Source organism: Cottoperca gobio, chromosome 3 (genome assembly GCF_900634415.1).
Source record: "Cottoperca gobio chromosome 3, fCotGob3.1, whole genome shotgun sequence".
Lineage (NCBI taxonomy): Eukaryota > Metazoa > Chordata > Actinopteri > Perciformes > Bovichtidae > Cottoperca > Cottoperca gobio.
In genome coordinates, this window is record NC_041357.1 from 14,254,817 (window position 1) to 14,281,290 (window position 26,474).

At 38.6% G+C, this 26,474-nt stretch overlaps 2 protein-coding genes across 2 annotated transcripts; one reads left to right on the forward strand and one right to left on the reverse strand.

The window, feature by feature from the left end:
* Positions 1-280: 280 nt before the first annotated feature.
* On the reverse strand, positions 281-5,309 carry psmd14 (proteasome 26S subunit, non-ATPase 14). The gene is made up of 11 exons (XM_029454399.1): positions 5,174-5,309; positions 4,222-4,277; positions 3,405-3,476; positions 3,188-3,307; positions 2,940-3,010; positions 2,610-2,760; positions 2,376-2,483; positions 1,913-1,987; positions 1,700-1,825; positions 692-754; positions 281-452 (listed from the first exon to the last, which is right to left on the reverse strand). The coding sequence occupies exons 2-11, from the start codon at positions 4,267-4,269 to the stop codon at positions 354-356; spliced, it is 933 nt and encodes a 310-aa protein (XP_029310259.1). The 5' UTR covers positions 4,270-4,277; positions 5,174-5,309; the 3' UTR covers positions 281-353.
* A 5,530-nt stretch (positions 5,310-10,839) lies between these two features.
* rbms1a (RNA binding motif, single stranded interacting protein 1a) lies at positions 10,840-25,277 on the forward strand. The gene is made up of 14 exons (XM_029425809.1): positions 10,840-11,239; positions 13,450-13,592; positions 14,829-14,887; positions 16,004-16,095; positions 17,207-17,364; positions 18,016-18,095; positions 18,216-18,316; positions 18,794-18,843; positions 18,945-19,038; positions 20,565-20,615; positions 21,473-21,574; positions 22,574-22,642; positions 22,889-22,963; positions 23,293-25,277. The coding sequence occupies exons 1-13, from the start codon at positions 11,189-11,191 to the stop codon at positions 22,955-22,957; spliced, it is 1,119 nt and encodes a 372-aa protein (XP_029281669.1). The 5' UTR covers positions 10,840-11,188; the 3' UTR covers positions 22,958-22,963; positions 23,293-25,277.
* The last annotated feature ends 1,197 nt before the right edge of the window (positions 25,278-26,474 follow it).

Below are 26,474 nucleotides of genomic sequence, written 5' to 3' on the forward strand. Positions count from 1 at the left end.
GTATCACATGAAGAAGAGCTGATGCAGCTTTAAATAAATTTCCCTACAAGACCTTCTAAAGAACAAAGGAGTAACACCAACTGAATAAGTACCGGTAGTTTTCCCCCTTTTAAAGAATTGTCAATGCAGCCAGATAAACACTAAAACACTAGATACAAATCTAATGAATCGCTCAATGAAGAAACAAAAAACTAAATACAATATTTTCAGCAGAAAACATTGTGCACTGCCAGAATTATGCAACTTACTGCTTGGATAGTAAAATAAGGAACCACCCATCTTCATTTCATTCATACATTTATTTTATATAAAAGAAAACAAGAGTTGCAATATTAACAGTTATACACACAGGATCACTGGAAGACTACAGTATCCAACATGGCAGCTAGGCACTGAACAATGTTGGATGTCATTAAAACGTCTACGTGCTCCTCCAAGTGCCTCTTGGGATCCTGCAAGGAGAGAACATAAGGACGAATCAACAATGAGATGTGATTGGTTTCAGGAAACTTTAAGGACAAAGTAACCGGATCTCTGCTTTCATGAAGTCTCTGCCTGTACTACAACCTGACTCTGTTATTGACCGTATTACCTCTAATCAACAAACACTGACATTAAAGCAGTTTGTCATACGAACAAAGAAAAGTAAAACATGTATACATAAATGTTTTATCTGAAATGTCATCGTTACCTGCTTTCCAACATTCTTGATTGCCAGCTGCTCTGGGGTCATTTTGTCCTCCTCTTCAACAGCCTGAGGTGGAAACACGACACTGTCTTAATATTGCGTAACACTTTTTGAATGTTTTGCATTGCAGAAATACTATATGTATTTTTTAGGTCTTGCAAGACCCTAAGAATGCTGTCCAAGGGACATACAGAGTGCGTGTGTGCACCAGTTAAGCACCAGCTTTGGGACGATGAGAGTTGAGGGTGGAATCCTGAAGAGCCACACAGCAGAAAGTAGCTAAGCATTTCTCCGACTGCTGCACAAGTGTGTGCCTTTGAATTAAAAGATAGATCAAGGATTGTTTGTGTCCTTTAACCTCTGTGATAACCAAGAATACTTAAAGGCACAATGAGTAGGTTTTGTCAGTTGTGGTTTGTAAACAGCATTCAAAGTTGGCCCCTCCGGCCCAGCTCAACGAGGGTTACATTGCTTGCCAGCGGCTGAAAGTTAAGCCCAGATTCACTCTCGTTGTGGAACTAGCCATGCTCGCTTTGCCTCGATATATTTGTGTTTTTTTGGTGCCGTGTCCACCATTTTTGACACTTCCTCGTTGATGCGTGCTTACGATCTGGCACCTGGTCGCTACGTTTTTATAGTTAGACGCCCAGAAACGTCCGAAACACAAGGAAAAGAGAAAATACAGCCAGAGGGTCTCTGCAGATACAGACAGCGCCACACATTTCTAGTTGGTCATAAGTGATGAGACGTTATTTTGTATGAGTCTATACATTGGTTTTTTTTTAAAGACAAACCTACTCAATTCAATTAAATCAATTAAATACGTCATTATAAAAAAAGGTTATAAAAATGTATTCATACATTATAAACCAAATATAATCGTTAAATAATGCAAACTGGAGCACTTATTCCTTTTTGTGACGTTTTTAAAGGACATTAGCTCTCTGAGGAGATGAATATGTGGTTTCTAGAGGATTTTAAGATTGTTGGACAAGGTCTAAAAAGATGCACCTTGTTGTAGTTCTTGGCCAGCTCCAGCATTTCCTTGACGATGGTCTCATTGAGCTTGCAGTGCTCACTGTAGTCCTGCAGGGTCAGGCCCTCCATCCAGCTCTTCTTATGCAGGTTCAACAGCATCTGAAGAACAACAAAAGCAACTCTGTTTATGCTCTATTAATAAAATCACTGATAATAAATGATTCTGTGATAAGTGTTTCCTCAAACCTTTTGCTCCAGTTCGTTTTTCCTGTAATTGATGGTGATGGAGTAGTAGTGTCTGTTAAGTCCATGAATCAGAGCCTGAAAACACAAGAAACCTAAAAGTTAAATATATGAACAAATAACATGCATAACCTTTAGGTGCTGGAGGAAAACTCCCAAACATTAGAATTAATATTCCACTACTTTATTGTGAAGCAATCATGTTTGGATGTTTGATGGTATCGGAGCATTGGGTCACATTAAAGAGGTTTGACATTAAGCCAAGTTTACTCTCATAACAAGATGGTCTCTGATACGACGATAAAGTGAGGGATCCGCTGATTGTCAAACAATTACGATGAATCTTTGCTCATCTTTACGGGGAAGTATTGTTCAGAGATGGGGAAACCATCTCCCGACCACCTCGAGGCATTTTAGAAGATATCTACCTCGAACGGAGGTGGAGGTGTCGTGTACAATGCGTTACCTGGATAGAGGGTTTGTTCAGATGACCCAGGTTGGATGTGGTCTGTCTTGGTTCGTGACCCAACACCATCATGTTGGCGTTGATCAATCTGAAGGCATCAATAACAACCTGTGGAGGACGGCAGCCGCACATGAAACCAGTTTACTGAATAGTTATTTCTAAATCTTGTATAATGCACCTCAAATGAAAACTACTGAGTAACAAGGTTCTTCTGCAGCAAGCAGACATCTTTACCTTTCCTTTGACGCTCTGAATGGGATCAACCACCACAGCGACGGCTCGCTCTGACAGGGCCTCGAAGCTCTGCTGCGTGTTGATGTCCACGCCAGACAACCAACAGCCAAAACCCGGGTGACTGTGGTACCATCCCACCACCATCTCTGGTCTGATGAGCAACAAGGGTGGAAGACAACAAACGTATGTAGAAGGCATACCATAAAAAGGTCCAAATTTTACCTAGAAATGTGTTGTTTATTAATCAAAGTGAGGTTTCATCAAACTACTAAACTAATGTTAGTAAACACTGAGTATTATTCCAAGTATTGAGACTAGATTTGTGTTTACCTGCCGGTCTGCTTCAGCATGTCCAACATCTTGGCCTGGAACACAGGGTCCACCGCTTCAACACTCACGCCCTGTGGGGTAGACAAGATTAATTCAATAATTAAGAACCATGGCAGAAATTAGCACAGTCCACTTTTTCATAAAAATGATCAAAATCAGCACACATCCAAGGCATTTAATGCCCAACTACATATCAAAACAAGAAAAAGTCTAGCAGGCATAATCTCAGTATTAGGGAATATACATACAGTTCCTGATTGGGGCATGGCAAACACATCAATCACTCGCACTGTGTAGTCATCAACAAATTCTCCCAGCATCAATCCCATGACCTCCATTGGTACACCAGCGCGCCCATGCTTCAACATCTAATGAAGAGGAGAGGAAAGTGTTATTTTATATACATAAATGAATTTATAACCACTATAACAAAGAAAATGTTTAGTGCAGATGATTTGCGATTACCTTGAGCAGGGCCAGAGAGGAGATGTAAACCTGCTCTGCCGTGTCCACAGCAGGTGCATCTGTTGGGGGGCCCTGAGGAGTCAAAGCAGATTTTTTTTATCAGGTAAAACCTTTCAAATATATCAGTTACTCAGATTAATTATGGTTTAGAATTGTAAGGCATTAAATGTATATTGGGTTATAACTTTGCTTTTAATCCTGTGGTACACTACAGTAAGACTCTGGGCTTGACGTGACATTTGTGTGTCAGGATGCGAGACTGCTTTAGGATTCAAGCAAATATACTTTTATTATTATTATTAGAATTAAAATTATTAATAGGTATGAATAAAACACAATTAATTAATTAATTAATTAAGTAGGAAATACTGGGCACATTCTTGACACAATCAGGGATCCCAGCAATGTTTATGGGCAGAAGGGTTTCCAGTTTGGCCTACCAATATTTTTTTTAATCTTATCTGGTCATTTTAAACGTACAAGCATTGATACATTTAATCTTAAATTAAATTTCAAGGTATAAAAGTATAAAATGGTTTGGGTAAGTTTAAAGATGGGTGGTTTTGGTGTGAATAAAGTTAGGGTAAGATTCTGGGAGGGACTTATATTTATGATTTATAAACATATTCTTCATTGGAGGCAGGAATGGGGAGAGAGAGGGGACGACATGCAGCAGACTGCCGTTGCAGTAAGGACTCAGACTTTGTACGGGAGCCCTGGTACTTTAATTTCTGCTGAACCATGGAACTATTGCTAGGAACCATTAGAAACCTTTATTTATGTTCTTTATCGACAGACAATTCAAACTTTGTGTTACCTGGCCAAGCCCTGGCATTCCACCTCCAAGCCTCAGCAGCCGGTCCATATCGAGATCTGATGAGCCAACACAACAAAGTCATTAGTTTGCACTCAAACTATACAGCTGACCTGTGCAATTATCAGATATCAGAGAGATACCTTTAATTTTCACAATAGATATGGCACAGGTAGTGGAATTAGTGTTCTTTTGCTCTTTAAATGGATCATATATATATATATATATATACACACACACATTTCAGATGTTTTGACTTTTGATAAGTTTAATTTTGTTATTTCTAATGATAAAATCTCTGAGTTTCCCTTGTGGTTGTGTTCACATAAAGTAAAAACGTATTGACAAACAGTATATAGCTATTAACTGGTGGCTAGCCGGTCAGCTTTGGGTTTAAAAACGAGTTTTCCCGTTTTAATCATAATAACTAGCGTTTCATCAACGTTATATACACAAATTGGTCGACTGGCCTTGATTTTGTTGAAATTATAATTTAGATTCGTTATTATATTGACAATTGTTTTTATTGGTGTTATGTTTCGTGTCTTTTACACCCTGATACTGTGGAATTCAATTTAGCAAAACTAAGTGGAGTGTTTGAGGACCCTAAGAAATCCTGAATAAAACTGAAGTTAGCCGCTAGTTAGCTTCAGTTAGCTCATTTACCCATAGTCACGCAAACATGGCATAAAGAGTCGGACAACGACAAGTTGATCATTTATTTCAATTATGACTTATTGTGTTTACCTTCAAAAACAACAACGACATTTAGCATAAGAGTGTCATGAATCTGTTCTTTAACTAGCAGTTAGCTTGATGTTAGCTTGATGTTAGCTTCCACATGCTAAGCCTGTCATCTCGCACAAGACAAACAGCAACAAATTATTAACACTGATTCCATCTCACCGTGTTTTATGGAAGCTACTGACTGTGTTAAAGCTCTAGGTGTACTTACCTGATGTCAGATAGTTCGGGTTTTTAGAAAAGTCTGTGTTTCTTTTTTCAGTCGAGTCAAACCAACAATGAATCAGCCAGATTCTTGTCCTGTTTTAGAGAAACTGCTTCCGTCGCACTGATGATGTGTTTTGTTGTCGCCCGACTGGCAACTGCAAAGTCTAGACACAAGGGGGCGCCACATTTACATCTACTGCTACTGCTGCTGCTACATGATTACTACTACTAATACTGCTCATCTAAAACTATCTGCAGTCAAATACAGTAACATTTTACAAACTGTTTACACCTCTGTGTATATATACTTAAATGTATTTCTTCTCATCATGCATGCATTTAATACATTTCTGTGAACTTTCAGTTTATTCATTTGCAATACTGTCCATCACACATTTATATTATTTTATATTTTATTTATGTTTATTTTGGCCCTATACATTAACTTGCAATATTGTATGTCTTATAATCTTTCTTTTTTTATATCTACATAATGTTGGAGGGAGCCTGAGAACCAAGATTTCTATTGGCAACTACTGTAATTGTTGTGCATATGATAATAAATCAAATGAATCTTGAATAATATAAAGTACAATAATACGAAAATCTTCCATGATTTCCATTTTTGTACTATATTTTAAATTAATAAGAAGAATGATAAACTATGTTTAATTATATGTTAAGTTATCTTATCTTATCATATCTTATCTTATCTCATTTTATCTTGTTCTGTTTTCTCCAATTCTCTGCAAAATAGGCTCTTTTAAAATGTTATGTTTAAGTATAATTTCATTGAGGAGTGAAACATCTGCAGTTTTTACATTAAACATATTTTAAATAGATGCAGATAGAGATAAATAGATAGACGTTAAAATGCTTTTAGATTGTAAGAAAAACTGAATAAAATACACATTTACAATTACTGTTTAATCTTCTGATAACATTTCATCTTGATATTTATGATATTGTGTCTGGAAAAGATATAAATCTAGAGTTTCCTTTGATGTTGTTTTCATATTGGGTTTATTTACTTATTTTGGTCAAACTTGCTTCAATCTTTTTTTACCTGCTATTAAGAGTATGTATTAAGTGAAAACTTATTCGGATACAGTTTAGAGCTACTACTATACTATCTTTTTGAATGATATAAGTGCGTCAATGGATTTCTAAGGAGTCTGGTGGTACAACTAACATCACATGTGGGATATTTCAGTCTATATTTCTATATAGGAAATTACATTTTCACTTTAAAATGAATGTAAAGATGCACCCTGACCTTGCCTTGTATCACTCACTGCACCAGTGTCATCTTGAGAAAAGAAAACAGAACTGATATAATATACAGCATCTCTCTTTCAAGACTGAAAAAGAATGAAAACGGCTGTGATGTTTGTGTGGTTTCTCATATTTCAACATGCAAGCATTTCATTATTCCCTGAGGAGCCACACATTCTGAGCCAAACCACACCGTCACAGGCCTTGAGAAAAAGCTCCTCTGCTGGCTTCATGTCTTCCAGCCAGGCAGCTGCCAATCCAGCAGAACAGCTCGTACAATCTGATCCAGTAGTGTAACGGGTTATCACACTGAAGGGCCAGACAGGTCATCGACGAGAATTTCAAATTCCCTCATTCCTCAGTGGCTGAGGAAGGGGCAGATAATCATTCACATTCCTCGGCCCCTCCCTCTCCACACCCACAGGACCTCTTTCTACCTCGACACAATTCAATACACTCAGCAGTCGTAACCAGGATGTGCTTCCTTGTCAGGGGTTTACATAGTTTCTATATGGCCTTTAGGATCCAGACTGACCTAACCTACATTAGGAAGGTATATATTATGTTGTCTCTAAATACAACTTTATAAGTGTTGAGAAGGTTACTTTGCAATAGGTTACAGATGACTAGTTACCCTCTTAAGAATGTAAAAAGTAATACAACTATTTTTTATCACTTCATTAAAGTCATGTAACTTATTGAAGTTCATTACTTTTTGATTACTTTTCTAACAAATATTTTAAACTGGGAAATAAAGCTGAACAGGCATAAAAACATAAACTCAAACCAGGCAGTGTGGAGCGCACAACAGTACTCAACACTGATGATGTGAACCTTTTATTAAAAGTTCTTCAATATAACTTGAATTAAGATTGAAACAGATCATTAATGTTATTTTAATACATATAAGCTTTTTGCCAAAAACACTTTGTAGTCACTGACATTTTGAATAGTAACTGTAATTTAATGACAGTAACTTATTACAGAGACATTTAATTGTAATTCTGCAACGGTATTGAAATGTAACTAGTTTCTCTCCACTGATAAGAAACATAGTATGAATCCAGTCTCTTATAATGAAACTTTAGCAGCTACATCCACCAATAAAGGCTCTGATTTTAGCAACAACTTGATCCGATTCAAGACAATACAGAAGGAAAAGAAATTGAAATGATCTCTCCTTTCCGAAGTGGGCTAAGTTTATTGTTCGCTGCATCACTATAGCTGACTGTGTTATCTCATTGAATTCAGCTCTGCCTGTGATTGGTTCACAGCTTCCCACTGGTTCAATTTGAAACCTATTCATTTTGTTGCTCCAAACTGATTTTCGATAAATTACCCAAACAAACAATGGATAGATGTATAAATGAGCCAAAGGCTTCAGATCAATTAAAGAATTGGATATTTAATTCATTTTAAACAGAGCAGGTTAATATTACAATGCAAAAAGGTGCGATAAATACAGCTTTGATGTGTGAAATATGGTCGATTTACATTTAAATCCTATATAAAATATCCCCTCCCACCAAAAGGGCAGCTTACAACACATTTGATCTCATGGCTTTATCAATCAATAACTGCCAAACTATGTGACAACAAGCACAGGAAATCATCTATACAAAGAATGCTGCATGATTATTCAGATAGGAATGATTGGACTTTCCAAGGAACATCAGAAGTAGCTTGTAACACGACACCAGCATGAAACCTTAATCCTACCAGCAGAGGAAATAAGGGAGAGAAATGTGATGCTTTAAGAGCTTCCCTGCACCCTGATGGGATTTGGATTTAGCTTCGCTTTATAAATCTACAGCAGGATGGCTGCTAGTGGCAAGCACTGCTTAAGTGTTCTTATGTGAATATATAATAGGTTTAATTAGATAAAAGTGAAAGGAAAATGTGTACCTAGACAGTTAAATTCAAGATCTCTGGGGGCGCACATGTGCCTGTAGTACATACCTACCAATCCGTCCACTTTATCTGTCTGAATGAACATATAAAAACGTTTATAGTGGTTAAAAAGCATGCTATATAGTGAGATGCAAAGTCTGTGGTTTGATTCTGTCTGGTTACCTTTGTTGCACATCAATCCCCTCTGTCCTTTCCTGTCATCTCTGTACTGTCCATTTTAAAAGAAAGGTCAAAATGACCCCAAAATACTTATACCGAAGATACTGTGGACTTTTTAATAAAATAATAATAATAATAATAATAATAATAATAATAATAATAATAATAATAATAATAATAATAATAATAATAATAATAATAATAATAATAATGAAGGCAAACAAGGACGATTGAAGTTCAGTTTTTCTTTTGAGTATATTTAAGGTTGGAAACATCTTATTTCGCACTGTCTGACAGTATCAGATACTTTTTCTGTATCAGCTTGCTCCAGCTCTACATTGAAGCTTTATTATGTTTTATAGAGAAAGAGAAAGAGAAATAGTCAAACTCAAGAGTCCATGTTTTTTATATTCTGCACCATTTCATTAAATGGAGATATTCTACATGACCTGTATATCAATTTAGACACATTTCCCACAAGGCAACATATTTGGTATGTTTGTAAATGTTGTGATCTTTTAGAATAAAGAGCCGTGTGTTTGGACAAAGTGTGGTTGCACTGCATGTGTAAGGTGGCTCAGTGATTATGTGGTTAACGCATAGGGTTAATGCGTTGTATGACAAAGTATTTTTAATGTATTGTATAATATTGTTGTGTTTCTGAATAGTAACTTATCCTGCGAAGAATAAAGTAAGTTCACCTACTCAATACTTTAAAAAAGAAAGACAGATATCTTTACAACAGATTCATACAATCAGGGCCAAAGCCAGGATTTTAGAAATACTAAGACCATCAATTTAAATGCTGATTCAAATCAATGTCTACAGTAAATAAATGTCTAGTGGAGAGATACAGGATCCTTATAGGACTGTGTAAACTCAATACTAACTGAAACGTGTCTGAAGCATTAAGTATTGAACACTGTCAAGTACTGAAAGTTTGTATCACATTTTGATCAGATTCTTACATCATAAAACGTTTCATACTTCAGACTATGTTTTATTTATGAAACGCTTGTATGTATCTCTTATGCTGATGTTTGATACATTTCGTAAAATGTATCAAAAAAGAGGAAACGGTCAAAACACGGTTATATTATCATGTCGTTATCAAGATTAACCTTATTTTGTGTTGGCCAAATGTTGTTTTTTGTTTTTTATGTATTCAAATGTAAGCATATCAAGGCTTGAAGAACACTAACTCCCTCCAGTTTGCTAAAACAATCCACAAATCCCAGAAAAGAACAAGAAGACACGACCTCAGTGTCTTCAGTGCTCAACTCATAATAAGAATGATCAAGCAAAAGACCTAAAAACTCAAACTTGCACACAGGCTGTGGATGAAGAATGGAGCTGGTTTGTAATGTTCTCTGATTGATTCTATTGAGGGGGTGGACCTGCTCTAATGAAGGGGGCTGTTCCTCCATCTGGGTGCAACAACCAAAAGCTTTATTTAAGCCCGTGTCTGATAAACCTAAAGAGGTCTTAGAGGTCAAACGCAGGAGATCATACATGTAGAAAGATGACCAGCGTATTTCACAGCAAACCACTTCTAAAAAGCACCAGAAATATTTGACCAGAAGCTATTAAGCTATAGTTCCTCTTTTTTTTTCATCAGTCAGTGGTGTGAGTTATTTGTGTTTGTGAAAATGCTTAGTAAACACTTTAACAAACGGCATATAAGCAAATCAATCTTGTGAATGCACTCAAAAGCGAAAATATTAATGGTTCTCTTGATTTATAAGTTCACAAAGGAGTCAATATGTTTCTTATTCACCATTAAACCTTTCTATCACATTTCAGTAAATTGTATTAAAGATAGAAGTAACAGTTTTTTGAAGTATTGTTCTTTATTATTGTCTATTAATTCACTCTCTCCCACAGTTGGGATTATATAGGGAGAGTGTGACCTCCAGCCCAGGCCAGTCCCTGCTTATATTTCATTGCATCCTGATTCTCTGACATGTAGTGTGTTGAATGGGGGGAAGGGTAGGAAGAGGAAGAGAGTGTGTGTGTGTGTGTGTGTGTGTGTGTGTGTGTGTGTGTGTGTGTGTGTGTGTGTGTGTGCGTGCGTGCGTGCGTGTGTGTGTGTGTGTGTGCGTGTGTGTGTGTGTGTGTGTGGTTGGAGGAGGAGGGGGTGAAGAATGCTTGGTATGTGCGGACGACAACAACATGAAAGGCGACGAGTGTTCAGCCCAAATGATTGTGCGCCTACAAATCAAACCCAAAAGCACTTTGTATGCGATTATAAATTAAGCCTCAGACACCAGACGTCTGGTCGTGCCTTTGTCACAAAAAACAAACCGCCAGTGCGAGTTTGTAAGAGGCGGCCACGCAGTTTATTTGATGTCAAACACCCTGCAGAGGCGGAGATGGTTTGGTCTATAGTAGGTGGGACTGCCGAGCGGTCTGCAGCAGGACGTCGTAGATCAATGAACCGGACCGAAGGGTTGGTCCATCGCCTGGTGTGCATCTGACTGTATAGATGTGTCAGTATACCTATGCAGGACCGAGGCTTTTTTTTTTACTCTTAACCAGCCAGTTCAGTATGCGGATGTTTTAAACCGACCGGCTATTTCATAGGCTTCGTACACCGCTCGGATTCCGTCTCTAGTGGCTCCTCGTTGCGGTTTTCTTTCTTGGGAAATAAAATATCCTATCTGTAACCTCCAGGATGATCTTTGCAAACACAGGCAACCCGCTGAAGACAGCCACTCGTAAACAGGTAGGCCAAAAACCCTCACGTTGTTTTATTTCATTATTATTAATATTATTTTCTGCCTCCCCTACACCCCCCCCCCCCCCCCCCCTACACTCTCCCCCCACAGCATTTGAATAAACAGGCTGAATAATAGCAGCCTCAAATGACATTGGAAAGCCTTTCTGTCTTTTCATATGGCACATATGCGTTTGTATCTCATCTTTATCTTTAATCTTTAATACCGAATGAATTATATTCCATAGTGAAAAAATATAGACTTGTCCATCGGGAAGCTGATCCTATGATAGGCTACACGGAGAGATAAAACCAGCTGCTGACCCCATCTATAGCTCTACAACCGAGACTTTAATTATTGTGTCCATATAACCTTGTTTGCCCAGTCACTCGCCCCCCTCTGGGCAATATGCATGACGGTTATTGTAGTCCATTTTATATATTAATGCATTCTGGGTGAATCCAGTGAGAGAGGGAGATTGTAATGTAATGTATGTCAGTGTGCTGGGGTGAACTGTGCTGCCTGCATCCGTCATTTTGACCTCTCAGGTGAACGAAAAGGTAATTGAAGGCCGTGCCCCTTTGCTTTCCCATCACACCTTTCGATTTAGATGGAAGATGGGAATAGAAAGCAAGCAGGCACAGAGGTGAGAAGCAGCTGCTATTCTAACCTCTGATGATGGAAATGTGAGTCTTGTGTCAGCTGAAGTGGATTGAGCCTGCAGCCTATATACGATCCCAAATATCCACCTTTCAGATGAAACTGTAATATTTATTCATCAGAAAGCACCGAATATGACTTTGAGGGCAGTAATCTGAAACCGGCCACATATAAAACCCTGCAGGGAGGCGGTGAATGAGTTTTCAGTGTAGGCGTAAGACAGGTTTAGTCTGCTATAAGGTGTGATGATGCCTCTGTGAAATGTACCACCGTAGCTGCCCTCTAATGGAGTAGGCGTACTGTCTCGGAGGACTGATGTGAACCCTTGATGGTCTCAAACAGAGTTAGCATGGTACTTGCACACCCAGAGAAATGTGAGGCCTCTACTTGAAGACACAACAGGCCTAACAGATGTTCCTGCCACAGCGATCAATACTTCATCTATAAAAGATGCTGCCATGAACATTTAGCCATCACATGACCGTGGAAGAATATCTCACTGGTTCTTGTTGGCATGGCTGTAGTTGAATCCATCCATGGCTTTGGCTCTTGGAGGGGATTGTCCTTTGGTTATGGACAGATGGTGCAATTCTGCCATGCTTTGTCTTTGATCTGATCTGGAGAGGGTTTGGAGTGGCTGGGAGCTATTTTAATGAATGAGTAAGGGTAAGGAAATGCTTTGCAGGGCAGAGCTGCATGGTTTGGCTCCCAAGTATGAAGAAAACTGTAGGTTTGTGCTAAACACTACAGCGGGATGTAAGACGTGAACACAGATTTAATCGCATTGTGATTCATAATTGCCCACATACAAGAATAGTTTGTTTTTTTACTGTACTCGGTGGTATACTGGTGGACAGAATCACCTTTTTACAACAACCGGGAGCTTAAATTTCAAACCTACCTGCCACTCAGACCCTGACAGTGAAGCTTTAGAATGACTATAGTCTATATATACTATATATTACAATTAAAAGTCCTACTTTTTAAAATGTTACTTAAGAAAGCATTATCCAGAAAGCGTACTCAAAGTATCAAAAGTAAAAGCATTTATAATGAAGAAACGCTCCATATTATTGATAATATTTTACTATTATACATAATGTTGTCTTTTTTCAATGTGTAGCTCATTTTAAGTACATGTAAAATTTGTAAAAACTACAATATTTCCCTCTGAAATGTAGTGGAGTAGAGGTTTGAAGTAGCAGAAAAATATAAAATACCCAAGAATAGCACTTATTACAGTACTGTAGTAAATGTATTTCCACCACTGGACCCGGATGTTATCTCAGGTGTGTCACAATGTAGAAGAACCTGAGATGTATTGCCGGATATGTGGATCATTGATGAGCAGTTCTTATCATCTTAAGAATAGTGCATGGGGGGAACCTTTTAATGCAGCATGCTCATGAAATAATACAATCCAGTCGTGCCCTCTGTGTGTTCCTGCATTTTGGTTTCACTAAGATGATGAGATGTTCTTGTGATCACTGTTGACCTGGGTTTAAATTAGATTATCTAGCTCCCATACACTTCCTAACAGTTGGTTTCCTGTGTGCAGTCCTACCCCATGACTCCGTCCAGTCCCAGCAGCAGCAGCAACAGCAGCAGCACAGGCCTGGAGCAGCTCAGCAAAACCAACCTGTACATCCGTGGCCTGCCTCCTGCTACTACAGACCTGGACCTGGTCAAACTCTGTCACCAGTGAGTACACACACATGTACAATATGAGCAATGTGTGTGTACACCAGTGTTTTGTAATTGATATTTTTTTTTTCTGTAAAAATGGAGCCAAAAGCAGGCTGAAGATATCACATACCAATATCATTCCAGTCTGAATTGATGGAGGTCTCTCCCTGACCTCAGGCACACCCTGTACTGTTTCTAACTGAATTCTTTATACAAAGGAATATTATGGAAATTATTTTCAACACATTTTTCAACCATGATTTTAGTAACTCACAAAAAGGGTTTTAATGTGGTTTCTGATATGTTTCCTCCTTCTTAAGAAGAGATTTATGAGAAAATGTACTAAATAATACAAAATATTGTGCATATAAATGGCTATAGATAAATAAATTCAATTGAAATTCTATCTATGTTGGCATTCAAAAACACACACTGCTTTAACCATAATGTCCTCTGACACATAAAATGCTCCCTCCATCATACCTCTTTAAACATACACATGGAAAAGTCTTAGCTCAACTGTGGTATGTGAAGCGGACTGTAAAAATGATTGTTTTCTAAAAAAAGGAGAAAAAAACCGAGTCATGTAAACCAGTGAACATGTTCGATACTTGATACTATAGGTCTCAGTCTGAGTAGTGAGTGTGGTGGATGCCATAATTAGTGGAGTTTTGTCTCCTGTCTTTCCCTCTGAATCACAAGCATATGGAGAGAGGCATTCACCCATGTAACCAGCAGCAGCAGCAGCTGTTTGTGTCCTGTTTGCTTGTGTTTTGTTCATGTTCCCAATGGTGTTTGCCAGCACAAAGCAGAAATGAAAGCGCTTTTCATAGCAACAAGGTCTGAATGGTGATGTAAGCTAGGCATTCAGTTTGTATGTTGTGTGCGCTCAGATAGTAGCTCACAGCTTGTGCCACAGTTCAACTCGAGTATAAAGTCAGAGATGGAACAAAGCCTGAAATGTTTACATTGCTTAGTGTTTGAAAACATGTAGGAGAGCGTGGCGATGTACAGTATGGGCCTCTGAAATATGACCAGATTGTATTGTTTTAATAAATTGTTCTTTTTTTTTACGTTATATTTTTGATCTCATTAAACTGTCATGGCGAGTGAAGGTACTCTCGCTTCAAAGCCATCTGGAAATGGATACACAGAAATGACACATTCACAATACATAATGTCTCACTGCTTGATTCATTTGATTTCAAAGAGAGTTTTTTTTATGTAACTTACATTTTGATGGGTGCACAGGTATGGCAAGATTCAGTCAGCAAAGGCAATCCTGGACAAGACAACCAACAAATGTAAAGGTCAGTAATGATATTTCCACTCGTCATCACTTATAATAATCATCATAATATAACTTCAGTCCTCTTCCAGTGCTGGAACATATCTCTTTATCTGTATCTGATTAATTGGGCCCTCAACGTAAAAGGTGTTTTTATAAGGTGATGTTCATAAAGTATTACACCAGTGTTTTTGTATGTTGCATTATTCTATATACTTATATGACAGCACACTTGTAAGATGTGGAAACATACAGTGTCATTTTTTACATTTCTGAATGAGTTTCCATGCCTTCCAGGCAGCTCCTGGTTTTCATTCTTCTCCATAGTGTATGAAAGTAACTTGATACTTTGCTTAGGTTTGGTAGTCCATCACCTCGATCATGAACTATGAATGTGTCTGCTTTTATTTTTTTCAAAAGCAGATTATGATGGATTACCGAACACAAGCAGATTTAGAGTCTCTACAAACAGATTTTCACACTTTATGGAACTGAATGGAAAACATTGAGTAACTGGGTCAAGGGAAAAGACATAAAAAAATCAGAAACACCATGGTATGCTTTGGAAAATGTTTAAAAGGAACAGTATGTGTTTTATGTCATAAATCTGGTTAAACATAGACGCTGGTTTGATCCTTAAAGAAATAGTTAAACGTTTCCAGGAAGTTGCTGCGCCCAGAGTCTCCCTTAAAACCAAAAAGTTACGGATTAAACAAACAATATATTGCTGGTTAATTAGTGAGCTTTAGCTTTATTTTAACCTTTGGCCAAAGTATCTTTATGCTAAACTACGCTAAGCGGCTGCTGGCTTCAGCTACATACAGTATTTACTGCAGGAGTGGTATCAATATCTTTCATATAACTCTTGGAAAGACAGTGAATAATTTCCCAAAATGTTGTACTATTTCTTAAAAATAAGAAATAAGAAATCACTCTTTAAAAAGAGAATTATGGTGTAAATATATAGAACAAAAGTGTCTGTCATGACTGATGATGGAAAACATATTTTGATATATTCACAATACTGAACAACAAATATATATGACACATCCCTCAGTAACAGTGACAGTACAAAATGCACAATAGATGGTTGTTCTTATTATTTATGCTCATATAAATACTGTTCTACCAACTACAGGTTACGGCTTTGTGGACTTTGACAGCCCGGGGGCTGCTTTAAAGGCAGTACATGCTCTGAAAACCAGCGGCATACAGGCCCAGATGGCCAAGGTGAGTTTGGTGCGTGTGCGTGTGCATATTTGTCTTGCTTGTGAACATCTCTGTGGGGCTGTGCTTCTTTAATGCGCGCATGTGTCCGGTGTTTGTTGGAGACTGACATTAGACCGGTCACATGACCTCAGCTGACAAGCTGTTCTTCCCGTGACCCCATTTACTTTCACTGTAGAAACCAGATGTCACATCCCTCTCTGCCAAATAACCTGTCAGTCAGTGTGACACGTTACACACAGGACCACTAGCCCACACACTAACACACCATCCTGCTTAGGTTGTGCTAAAGAGATTGTACTGATTTCTTTTTTTTACCAGTATTATTACGATGTCACTGAGTTATTACAATTATCACTCATGCATGCTGATGTAGGCATTTCTGCAGTGAAGCACTATAGCAACAGTACTGCTGCTTTGAGCCATTCTTGATCCTCTGTGACTAATTCAAAGTAACCAATTTTTCATTTTTCAAAAATATTTTTAGATGCCAAACAGGGTGTTTCTGCATCACATATGTGGTTTGTCTCGTAGTTGAGAGCAGCGGAAATTGGATCGTTTAATTCCTTTCATTCCTTTCCTTTTCCCAGCCCAGCCTGTGTTGCTGTGCTTAAATGCATGGTTGAGAGTTCATTGATGAAGGGTTGCTCTCTCTGGGGACATGCATGTAGCTGCTCTGTGTGGAACAAACACGGCAGAACACAGTTTGTGTGTTGTGGTAGCTAGGCTACGCTGGTCTCCTGCTGTTTCTAGGGAAGACCGCAGAGGCGCTGAGCTGCTGCTCAGTACTGATGAAGTGTGTGTGTTTGTGTGCGTGCGTGCAGGAAAGCATATTAATGTTTGTTTAAATAAATGTCTTTTTATGATTTAATCATTCTTTAGTCTCAAACCCTGATCCACACAGACAAGTTTCATAGCAGAGAGAAATATATTTTTTATTAGTCAGTGAAGAAACAGCGCAGCACTGCCTTTATCTCTGGTGTAATGCAATGTGCCTGAATTATGAGAAATGATTCTTGTATTTTAGCATGTGGCTCCCTCAGATGCCAAATATACTAAAAAACACATGACATTCAATGTACTTCTTATTTTCCTAATCCTTTTCTGTGAACAGCAACAGGAGCAGGACCCCACAAATCTGTACATTTCCAACTTGCCCTTCTCTGTGGATGAGAAAGAGTTGGAGAACATGCTGCAGCCCTTCGGCCAGGTCGTGTCCACACGGATCCTACGAGACTACAGCGGCAACAGCCGAGGCGTGGGCTTCGCCAGGTTGGTCACAAAAGATTGACAAAGAGGAGCATTTTCATTTAATTCTTTCTCTGTTGAATCATCTTTAAAGTAATTGTAGAATAAACTTTCAGCGTTGATCAAAAACTTGTGATATTATTTTATCTAGTGCTGCAATGGCGCTGTGTAGCTACTGTTCATGCACAATAATTGGTCAAATGTAGTTCTGTTAAAAATACCATGGTCTGAACATTTGCGAAACATTCTTTATTTTTATGACATTATATAATAACACAATATATCACTGTAGGTTGAGTTTTATTGCAATTTAGAGAAACCAAGGCTACGTTCACACGTGCATCTTTGAGCTTGTCAGTCAAACTGAACCTTACATTTTAATGCATTTGACAAACCTGCTATTGTTTTGAAAGGTAGCTAAATGAACCCACGGTGAGATTATTAGCTCCTGCTCCCATTCATATACATGAAGCCAATCCTATTTGTGTAACAGCCCGAGTCCACTATGGTTTGTCGTTCATAACTGAATGTGAACTGACATTAAAATGCGGAGGAACAATTATGCTCAACTTATCCCAATTTGCATCATGCCTTACAATAACACGTTGTGCTTTACTGTAGATTGTCCCTGTGTGGTTTGATGGTGAGTCATTGTTTTATCTTCTTCCCTGTCAGGATGGACACAACAGAGCAGTGTAATGCCGTCATCTCCCACTTCAATGGGAAGTTTATCAAGATCGCTTCTGGAGCTCTGGGTAGGAAAGAATTTCCTTTTTCTGTTCACTCTCCCTCCGATAAAAAAGGGGGAGGCGCTGGTGATTGATTGCTGAGTGAGTGTTAATATGTTTTTGCTTTTTTTCGTGCTTTGCCCCCAGGTCCCTCTCAGCCTTTGCTGTGTAAGTTTGCTGACAGTCAAAGGAAGAAACATGCTCACAGCGGTTTTGTCCCAAATGGACAGACAGGGGATCTCAGACTAGTATGTATCTGCTATCATCTTACATGTACTGTAACCTCTGTGTGATGAGAATGCATTGATGAGTTAAGTTGTTATTGAGAAATCAGTGTAAATAGTACATCTTAACTTTTTTTTATTAGGATATCAAATTAAACACATCAAAATGACAACTAGTCCCAGAGAGCACATTCATGAACATCAGTATAAAAACTCAAGATATGAACAAAATGATCATTTACATCTGTGGTCCCTCGGCAGGTGACAAAACAGAACCATTACAAGTGACAATATACAAATATACAACACACCAAAATGTTAAGTTAAAAGTGATCACAGTTCTGGTACTTGTTTTTGATCATCTGTACACCAAAGTATGTTTTGTCGAGCCATTTTCTAAACTTATTCCCATTCGAACCCACAATAACTGATAAGGTGATCAAATGCTACTTGTTATGATACATTTGTAAGAAATATGTAACTTCTATTTTCTCGCCTTAGGGTGCAATGACTCTTACCTATGACCCCTCCTCAGCAGCTATACAGAATGGGTAAGTAACACTGCAGGTTGTAGCAGGTCATGACACCATTTAACTTTTAATTAAAGACGTAATTCTTGAGCTTTATTTTTAAAATACTGTCTATTTTCTAGGTATTATCCTTCTCCATATCCAGTGAGCAACAGGATAATGACTGTGCAGCCTGCGATGTCTCCCTACATGTCTCCAGTCTCTGCTTACCACCAGGTACTGCCGAAGATCCCAAATAACCTTTCTCTCTCTCTCTCTCTCTCTCTCTCTCTCTCTCTCTCTCTCTCTCTCTGTGTCTCTCTCTGTCTGTCTGTCTGTCTCTCTCTCTCTCTCTCTCGCTCTCTCTCTCTGTGTCTCTGTCTGTCTGTCTGCTTGTCTCTCTCTCTCTCTCTTTCTCTCTCTGTGTCTCTCTCTGTCTGTCTGTCTGTCTCTCTCTCTCTCTCTCTCTCTCTCTCTCTCTCTCTCTGTGTCTCTGTCTGTCTGTCTGCTTGTCTCTCTCTCTCTCTCTCTTTCTCTCTCTCTCTCTCTCTGTGTCTCTCTCTGTGTCTCTCTCTGTCTGTCTGTCTGTCTGTCTGTCTCTGTCTATCTGTCTCTTTCTAACTCTCTCTCTCTCTCTCACTCTCTCTTTGTCTCTCTCTCTTTGTCTCTCTTTGTCTTTCTCTGTTGCTCTCTCTCTGTCTGTCTGTCTGCTTGTCTCTCTCTCTCTCTGTCTCTCTCTCTCTCTCTCTCTCTCTCTCTCTCTCTCTCTCTCTCTCTCTCTCTCTCTCTCTCTCTCTCTCTCTCTCTCTCTCTCTTATACAGGTGCTTTAGATGTAAGAATAGGTGGTAAAGCTGCCCCGGGCCACTGTAAACTGTGGCAGTGGATGGTCGTTTGAATTGTTTAGTGTTTCATGTAATATGACGGTAAGCTTAGGGGTTCACAGGAGTGAAGTAGTGAAAACAAACCCTCCTCTTGCAGCAGGTACATCTCCTCTGAGTGACACTTTCTCTGAATTGGGTTCTTGTTCACTGTTTTGTAATATTTCACTCACAAGTTTTAATTCATTACTTTCTGTGCATCAGAAACAAGATGTGTTGGTTGAAACTGAGTTGAAATTGAAATTGAATCCGAAGGGGGCCTAGTTTTGAATATAGCCCTCTACCAGATGTTCTACAGATAAACCCACAACCTGTTTGGGTCTGTCAGGTCTGCCTGGTAGACATTCCCGTCATTTGCAGACTTAGTAATAAGCTCTAAGTAATGAGCTCAGACATTCACTTTGTGGAGTTTGAAATGACCTTACTTTTGATGAAACGCCTGCAAAGTCGATCAGCGACCTGGTACTAAGAACTCTTACTGTATGAACTGTCTTGTGTTTGAACGAGGAGGTTTTTCTTACCAATCCATAATTAGTATTGACATCTAACAAAGGAGCAGTCATATTCAAGCAACCCTCTCATCCACTGGCAGAAAGGGAGAGTTTCACCACATCTCAACCGTGACGATGGAGGAGTTTGGAGCTTTAACCAAAAGCTGAATGCTTTGGATATTTTTGTGACCGTCATGGTTAATTAAGATCCCTAAGCAGAAATAGTGGCTGGGTGGATGGATACAGTGTACGCTGTTGCAGTCCAAATGTATCTTTTAGACCGTTTTCTAAATAGTTAGTTTGTAACATAAAAGTTTCATTCCAGACACGTCAATAACTCTCTCTATCCATCTGTCTCTCCTTCTGCCCCTCCCTTCCTGTCTGACCCACTAGGTACAGAGTCATTCTTGGGTGGCACATCAACCATATATCATGCAACACCCGGTAAGGGAACAACGGCATTTGCCTCTTTTTTTCTTCTCATAGACTCGTAGTCCACCTCCTGTTCTATGTACAGGAAATGGGTGTGTGGCGCCGCTACAGCTCTGAGTGTTACTTTAATCTGCCCGTTCTGCTGACACAATCAAACCAACAACGTCTAAAACTTCCCCAAGTGTAGGAAAAGGACAGAGCTGATACAAGTTCTGGGTAATAGCCACTGTCTGTTTACACTTTGTAAGTTTGTATATGTGTGTTGGAGTGAGTATGAAAGAGAATGGGAACAACTAAAAAGAAATTCCACCATGCCCCCCCCCCCCCACCCCCTCTCTGGATCCAGCAGGAAATGCCTGGAGCAGAGACAGTCTTGTGACTCTTTGACTCTTCCAACAGATGGTTTCCAGTGGAACAAGTGTCTCTGCTGATCTGCCCCTCCCCCACTTTTTACAGACTATTCCCACAAGGCGTCATGTTTAAAGGAATATACCACATCTGAAAACAGACTCGCGCTGGCTACGTCACACATTTTACATATTTCCATCCGGTTACCCAGGAGCACAGCATGCTTCATGGTTACCTCAGAGTAACATAGTACAACAGAGTTGTTGCTGTAAATGTGTTATTTTACATGTTGTCAAGCTTATAAAGCTGAAATATATCTTTTTGTTTTACCCAGCTAATCTTTCTGGTCAGTCTAGGTTTTTAAACAGTAACTCGTGCTATATTTATACTCAACACACACTGCCTGGCATTGTTGTTGCAGCCTATATGTAGTATTTTATTAGGTATTTTATCAGAATGAGTTGATTTTGTCTGCAGAATCATGTGATATGTGGTAACAACTCAGCTGGTTTGTATCGCAGGCTGCTGTGATGTCTCCCTCTGTGGATCCCTCCATGTCACTGCACCCTTCAGCCATGATTACTCAGCAGATGGGCCAGCTGTCACTGGGCAACACTGGAGCGGTGAGTGGAAAATCACACACAGCATTGATCAAATTAAACCTGTAAAGTATAATTAAATACAAAATCCTCACAAATAATAAGACAACATGTTAGTTTTATGCAACCTGTATTACGATTGTACGCTGACGTGAATATGCCTGAACAATGGCTCAATAGAAAGATCTTTTACTGTGACATTTTGCATGAACCCCTCTGGATTAGTGAGGAGAAATCTTTGTAGTATTTTTTATTTTTCAAAACAGATTAGACTAATGTTCATGAAACTCAGCAAAAAAAAAATCTTGATGTACAAAGAAAGATGCTCTGTTAACTTACAAACATAATGAAAACAGTGTAGAGCCTTACGTGAAGCAGAATTTAACCAAAAGATACATTACCAATAGCTATATGAACAGGCAGGTTTACTGGTCTCCCTGAAGAGAAAATACTTTTGTATGATTTAAGTAAGGCTGATTACTGAAGTCCATGTCACGTTTTATTGCTCATTATATGAAGATTTAAGGTCTGCACTATTTAGTATCATTTGATAGGACCTTCTGAATAGATGAAAAGACAGAAGAGAAAGTTGTTTGCAATGATACATTCATGATTAAAGAAATATTTGTGTGTTTGGGCTTGGCACTTATATATGCAGGACATAGTGGATAAAGACTACATGCTACATGTATGGGACAGGATCTTCTCTATTGCTGACCCAAAACTATGAACATTCCCTTCCTCATACTACATATTTTCTTTTTTTTAAGAGTCAACTTAAAGCACACTTTTACTCACTGGCATGTTATTGTATCCTAACCTTGCAATGTACTATCTCTATGTACTACTCTCTGTTGAAGTGCAATTCTTTGTGTTGTACATTCTCATCCCGTTTTCATTTTTCTTGTGTTTTTTATTCTTCTTCGTGTTGATTAGCACAAGATACATGCATGTGAACACTTTCAGGTCTGACAAATGTAATGCCATTCAATAATTTTATTTCATTTTTTTCTTATTTTGCAGTATATGTCAGCCAACCCTGGTGTCCAAGGAGCTTACATGCCTCAGTATCCGCCCATGCAGGCAGCACCTGTAAGTTTATTGTATCTTTGTCTCATTTAACTCCGCATTCAAGACATTCAGCGTCATACCTGGTGTCCATTAAACTGTTTTCAGGATATTACAACAGCCCATGCCACACAAATCATCTCATACACATACAGCATTGAGTTGTTTTTGAAGTATTCATCCTCTAAAACGATCAATTATCTCAGTGCAAACACAGTGAACATAGTTATTATCACGCTCGAAATGAGAGATGCTGTTTTTGCTTTTCAGGAAAACGGCACGCCGCAACAAGTGGATTCTTCCAACAACTCGTCTCCTTACAGTCAACTCAGCAAGTAACCACAGGTATGCTGTAGTTTCTGAATGTAAGCCAGCTGACGCGAATCCCAGCAAGTTGTTTATTTCAGCAGTTTTACTGCCACGTAATAGAAGTTATGGTACCACTTCCAAGGGTTTATGTCTATAAATATCTGCTTTATTAAGGGTAAATTAATCAATTACTAAGGCTAATTCATTTATGGGTTACCATAAATTAATAACATCGTAACAAGTTATGATTTATAAAGCTTTTACACAGGGTGCCAGGTCAAAGATAATAAGATCCCACTGTTGCTGTTAGATATTAGTTTATAGTTTTTAATATCAATGCTTCCGCTTTCTCTGTTTATTTTTAGGCTAGATTCCCGCTCTGTGAGCCAGAGGGCAGGTGGGAGGTTGCCGATGACATCACTGTGGTAACAGCCACCGCCTTCTCTGATTGGACCAGATACATGAACTTTTTTGCACAGCCCCGATGTTTGTGGTGGAAAATGAGGACAGTGTAAATGGACTCAAGCAGTTGGCTAATCACAGAAGAAAAAAAAAAGATTTATTTTGATAAGAAACAACATGCTCTTCTTTTTCTCTTTTTTCAACGATTCTCAAACAAATGCCAGAGGACCCCCCTCCCACCACCCTTCGCCTCCCCTCCCCACTCCTCCCCCAGTATGATGTGATATTAAAATGCATGAGATTGAGATAGTTTCCCCCACCCTCCAAGGTTTCTATTATTTTATAGTTCCTTTATTTGTGATATATGAAAAAACTTGCAAAACCTTGTTTGCACTGAAGTTTAGAGTTTCAGAATATCTATCTTGCCACAGAATAGCTCACAAAATCAATTCATGTTAAACTGCACTAGACAGGTGACCATTTCATTAGGAAATTAATGAATTTATTATTGGAAAAGGTGCCTTCCTTACGTCACATCAAACATTCTCCAACATTTTTTCATCAAACTTAATCAGGTGTCATATTTCTATCTGATTGATCAAACGTGTGTGAAATCATGGAGATTTCCATTGAGTGTTTCGCTATCTAGTCTTCTGGTAGCAATAAAGACATTGAGAGTCCCACGGCAATACTGAGAAAAAAGAACGATGACAGACTCGAGAGCAAGGTAATTCCTTATTTTCCCTCCATCCTTTAAAAAAAAAAAAATCTTCAAGCCGTGACGTGAAATAAAGAACAGTACTTTTATGAAATTACAAGTTTTACACCCAATGGACATCTTTTAGGAGGGTTTTTTTTCTCTTGTGGTCAGTTTGACCAGTGATCTACCTCATGGTTCTGCTGGAGTCTGCTGGTGTTGTGGGGTTTGCAGGTAAAGCCCCCTTGTTCACCAGAGTGGACGAAGCAGAACAAAAGCCACGCTCAGGAGCTGGCTAAATAGGACTTCTGCCCGTTTGTCTCCCACATTCAGCGTTTCTCTTCCTGATCTGCAAAGAAACATTGTGCTTTGCTTCATCTTTGTTTGTCGTTGCTTCTGTTCCCGTGTTTCCTTTTCTCAACATGATGAGCGTTGTTCGGTTGGGAGGCTCCTTTATAGAGATTCAATGTAAGACAACTAGCCTACTAGCTTCTCCTTGAAATAGTTGGTTTACAATGTGCTTGAAACAAATGAATGCTGGCTACTGGCATTTATTTTGTACATTCTTCTGCCTTTGCCATTCTAGACACATCTTAGATGACTCACCACTTTCCCTTACTCTCTTTTTCATTTAAGATTTGGTTACACTGCTACTGTAAAGCTCTCTAAGAATAATGCTAGGATTTAGCTAAATGTTGGTCATTTGGTTATACAGCAGTGTACAGGCCAAACAATTTGGATCTCAAATCTTGCCTCATGCAAAATACAGTAAATGCAACAATCATGTATAAACAACAGTATTTGTTGGAGGTTGGCTTGTTCAGAATAAGACTTGTAAATTATATGCATTCAGGGCCAAAAGTGAAGAATAAGTGAGTTGTATTGTTTGCTTTGCTTTTTTTCCTTTTTAAATTGATGATTTCTGATGTAAGAACTCTACACTAGTATGAGACGAGAAAAATGGTCAAAGCTGTACGGTCGCGGTGCTTTTCCCCGATCAATAGTACTGTAGCGGTAAATGCTCACCTTCGGAAAATACAAGCAGTGACCTGTTTTTACTGAATGAACTTTCCAATTCTGAACATTTGTTGCTGGAAAAAATGTAAAAATGAAAAAAAAAATCTTGTACATGTTATCCTCATTGCTTCCCCTGTCACCTTCAACTGATTCTCAAACAATCTTCTCCTTGCTCTCTCCTTTGAAAACATTGGAATAAAAACAGTGCTGAATAAAATGCTCTTCTCTTTCTCAGATACGACTCCTGTGTCTTTAATGGACTGGTCTTTTCGCTATTGCACGTTTGTAATGTTATATGTTTGGAAGTTTAAAGGATAATACTGGTTTTATTCTTTTTTTCTTAATCTTACAAATAATGCATCAATCCATCTCTCAATACTTTCACACCTGTCTCGTGTCAAAGCCCATTTATTCCTACCGTGAACTGGTTGTGATCAAGTTAATTGATTTAGCGTTGCACTTTATTACACTCGGGGGAACTAAGAGAGATGGATTTAAAAAATATATATAAAATAAATGTCGAAATCGATGTAGCATTGTCCTGACTTTAAAATCCCTCGTCTGTCAAACCACAGTTGAAACTGTCGGATCCTACCATTTTCATTTCATTTACTTTTTTTTTTTAAATCTTCAGTTCCTGGTAAAAGCTTGTTTGTAATCCAGGCTTTCCAATAATTCCATTAAAATGTCCCCAAACCCAAGCCAAAATAACCCCTCATGAGATCAGGGGTTTGTTTTTTTAAATTATGGATCTCCTTCCAGAGCTACAGAAACATTATGCAAATGTTTCCACATGCTGAGTTGTTGAAAATTGATCTTCATGTGTAAAATCTGTGAAGTGCCCCGTTAAGACTTTAAACAGACAAATAACAAACCACATATAACTAATCCACGATCAATAGCAGAACAATTATATATATATTTTAAATGTATTCAAGATAATAATAATAATAATAATAATAATAATAAGAGATACTTGGCCCGAACAACCTCAAATCCTGTGCCCATGCATCAAGAAGACACCTCAAAACAAGTCTACTGTCCAGCATGTTTAGTGACCAATGGGTTGTACTAATTCTCTGGCAGCAGAGGGCGCTGTGAGCCAAAACTGTCCAGCAGATTTTGAAACCAGAACTCATTTTTAAACCTTGATATCTTTTCCTATGTCTGATCTTACGTATGCAATTTATGACGGATCAGATGAGCAACACATGTGTGTTCATACACCTGCTCTCTTCTGCACTATTTCAGGCACACAGCCTTTGTAGTTTCACTCTTATACCGGATCTCCCTTCTTAAGCTCAGACTTAGCGCTGCTGATCCCAGAGACATAAAGGCACCATGCCCCCATCTCTTACCAGTCAAAGGGATCAAAATTAGACATCACACCCACTGCAACCCCCAACACACCACCTATTCAATCCCAACTCC

Excerpts from the sequence above, each read along its gene's own strand:
- psmd14 (XM_029454399.1), bottom strand. The coding sequence starts at position 4,269 with ATGGACCGGCTGCTGAGGCTTGGAGGTGGAATGCCAGGGCTTGGCCAG. Across the intron at positions 3,308-3,404 it reads CCTCTCTGGCCCTGCTCAAG|ATGTTGAAGCATGGGCGCGC; the intron begins GTAATCGCAAAT and ends CCTCTTCATTAG. Across the intron at positions 2,484-2,609 it reads TTCAGAGCGTCAAAGGAAAG|GTTGTTATTGATGCCTTCAG; the intron begins GTAAAGATGTCT and ends CGTCCTCCACAG.
- rbms1a (XM_029425809.1), top strand. The coding sequence starts at position 11,189 with ATGATCTTTGCAAACACAGGCAACCCGCTGAAGACAGCCACTCGTAAA. Across the intron at positions 18,096-18,215 it reads GATCGCTTCTGGAGCTCTGG|GTCCCTCTCAGCCTTTGCTG; the intron begins GTAGGAAAGAAT and ends CTTTGCCCCCAG. Across the intron at positions 20,616-21,472 it reads CATATATCATGCAACACCCG|GCTGCTGTGATGTCTCCCTC; the intron begins GTAAGGGAACAA and ends TTTGTATCGCAG.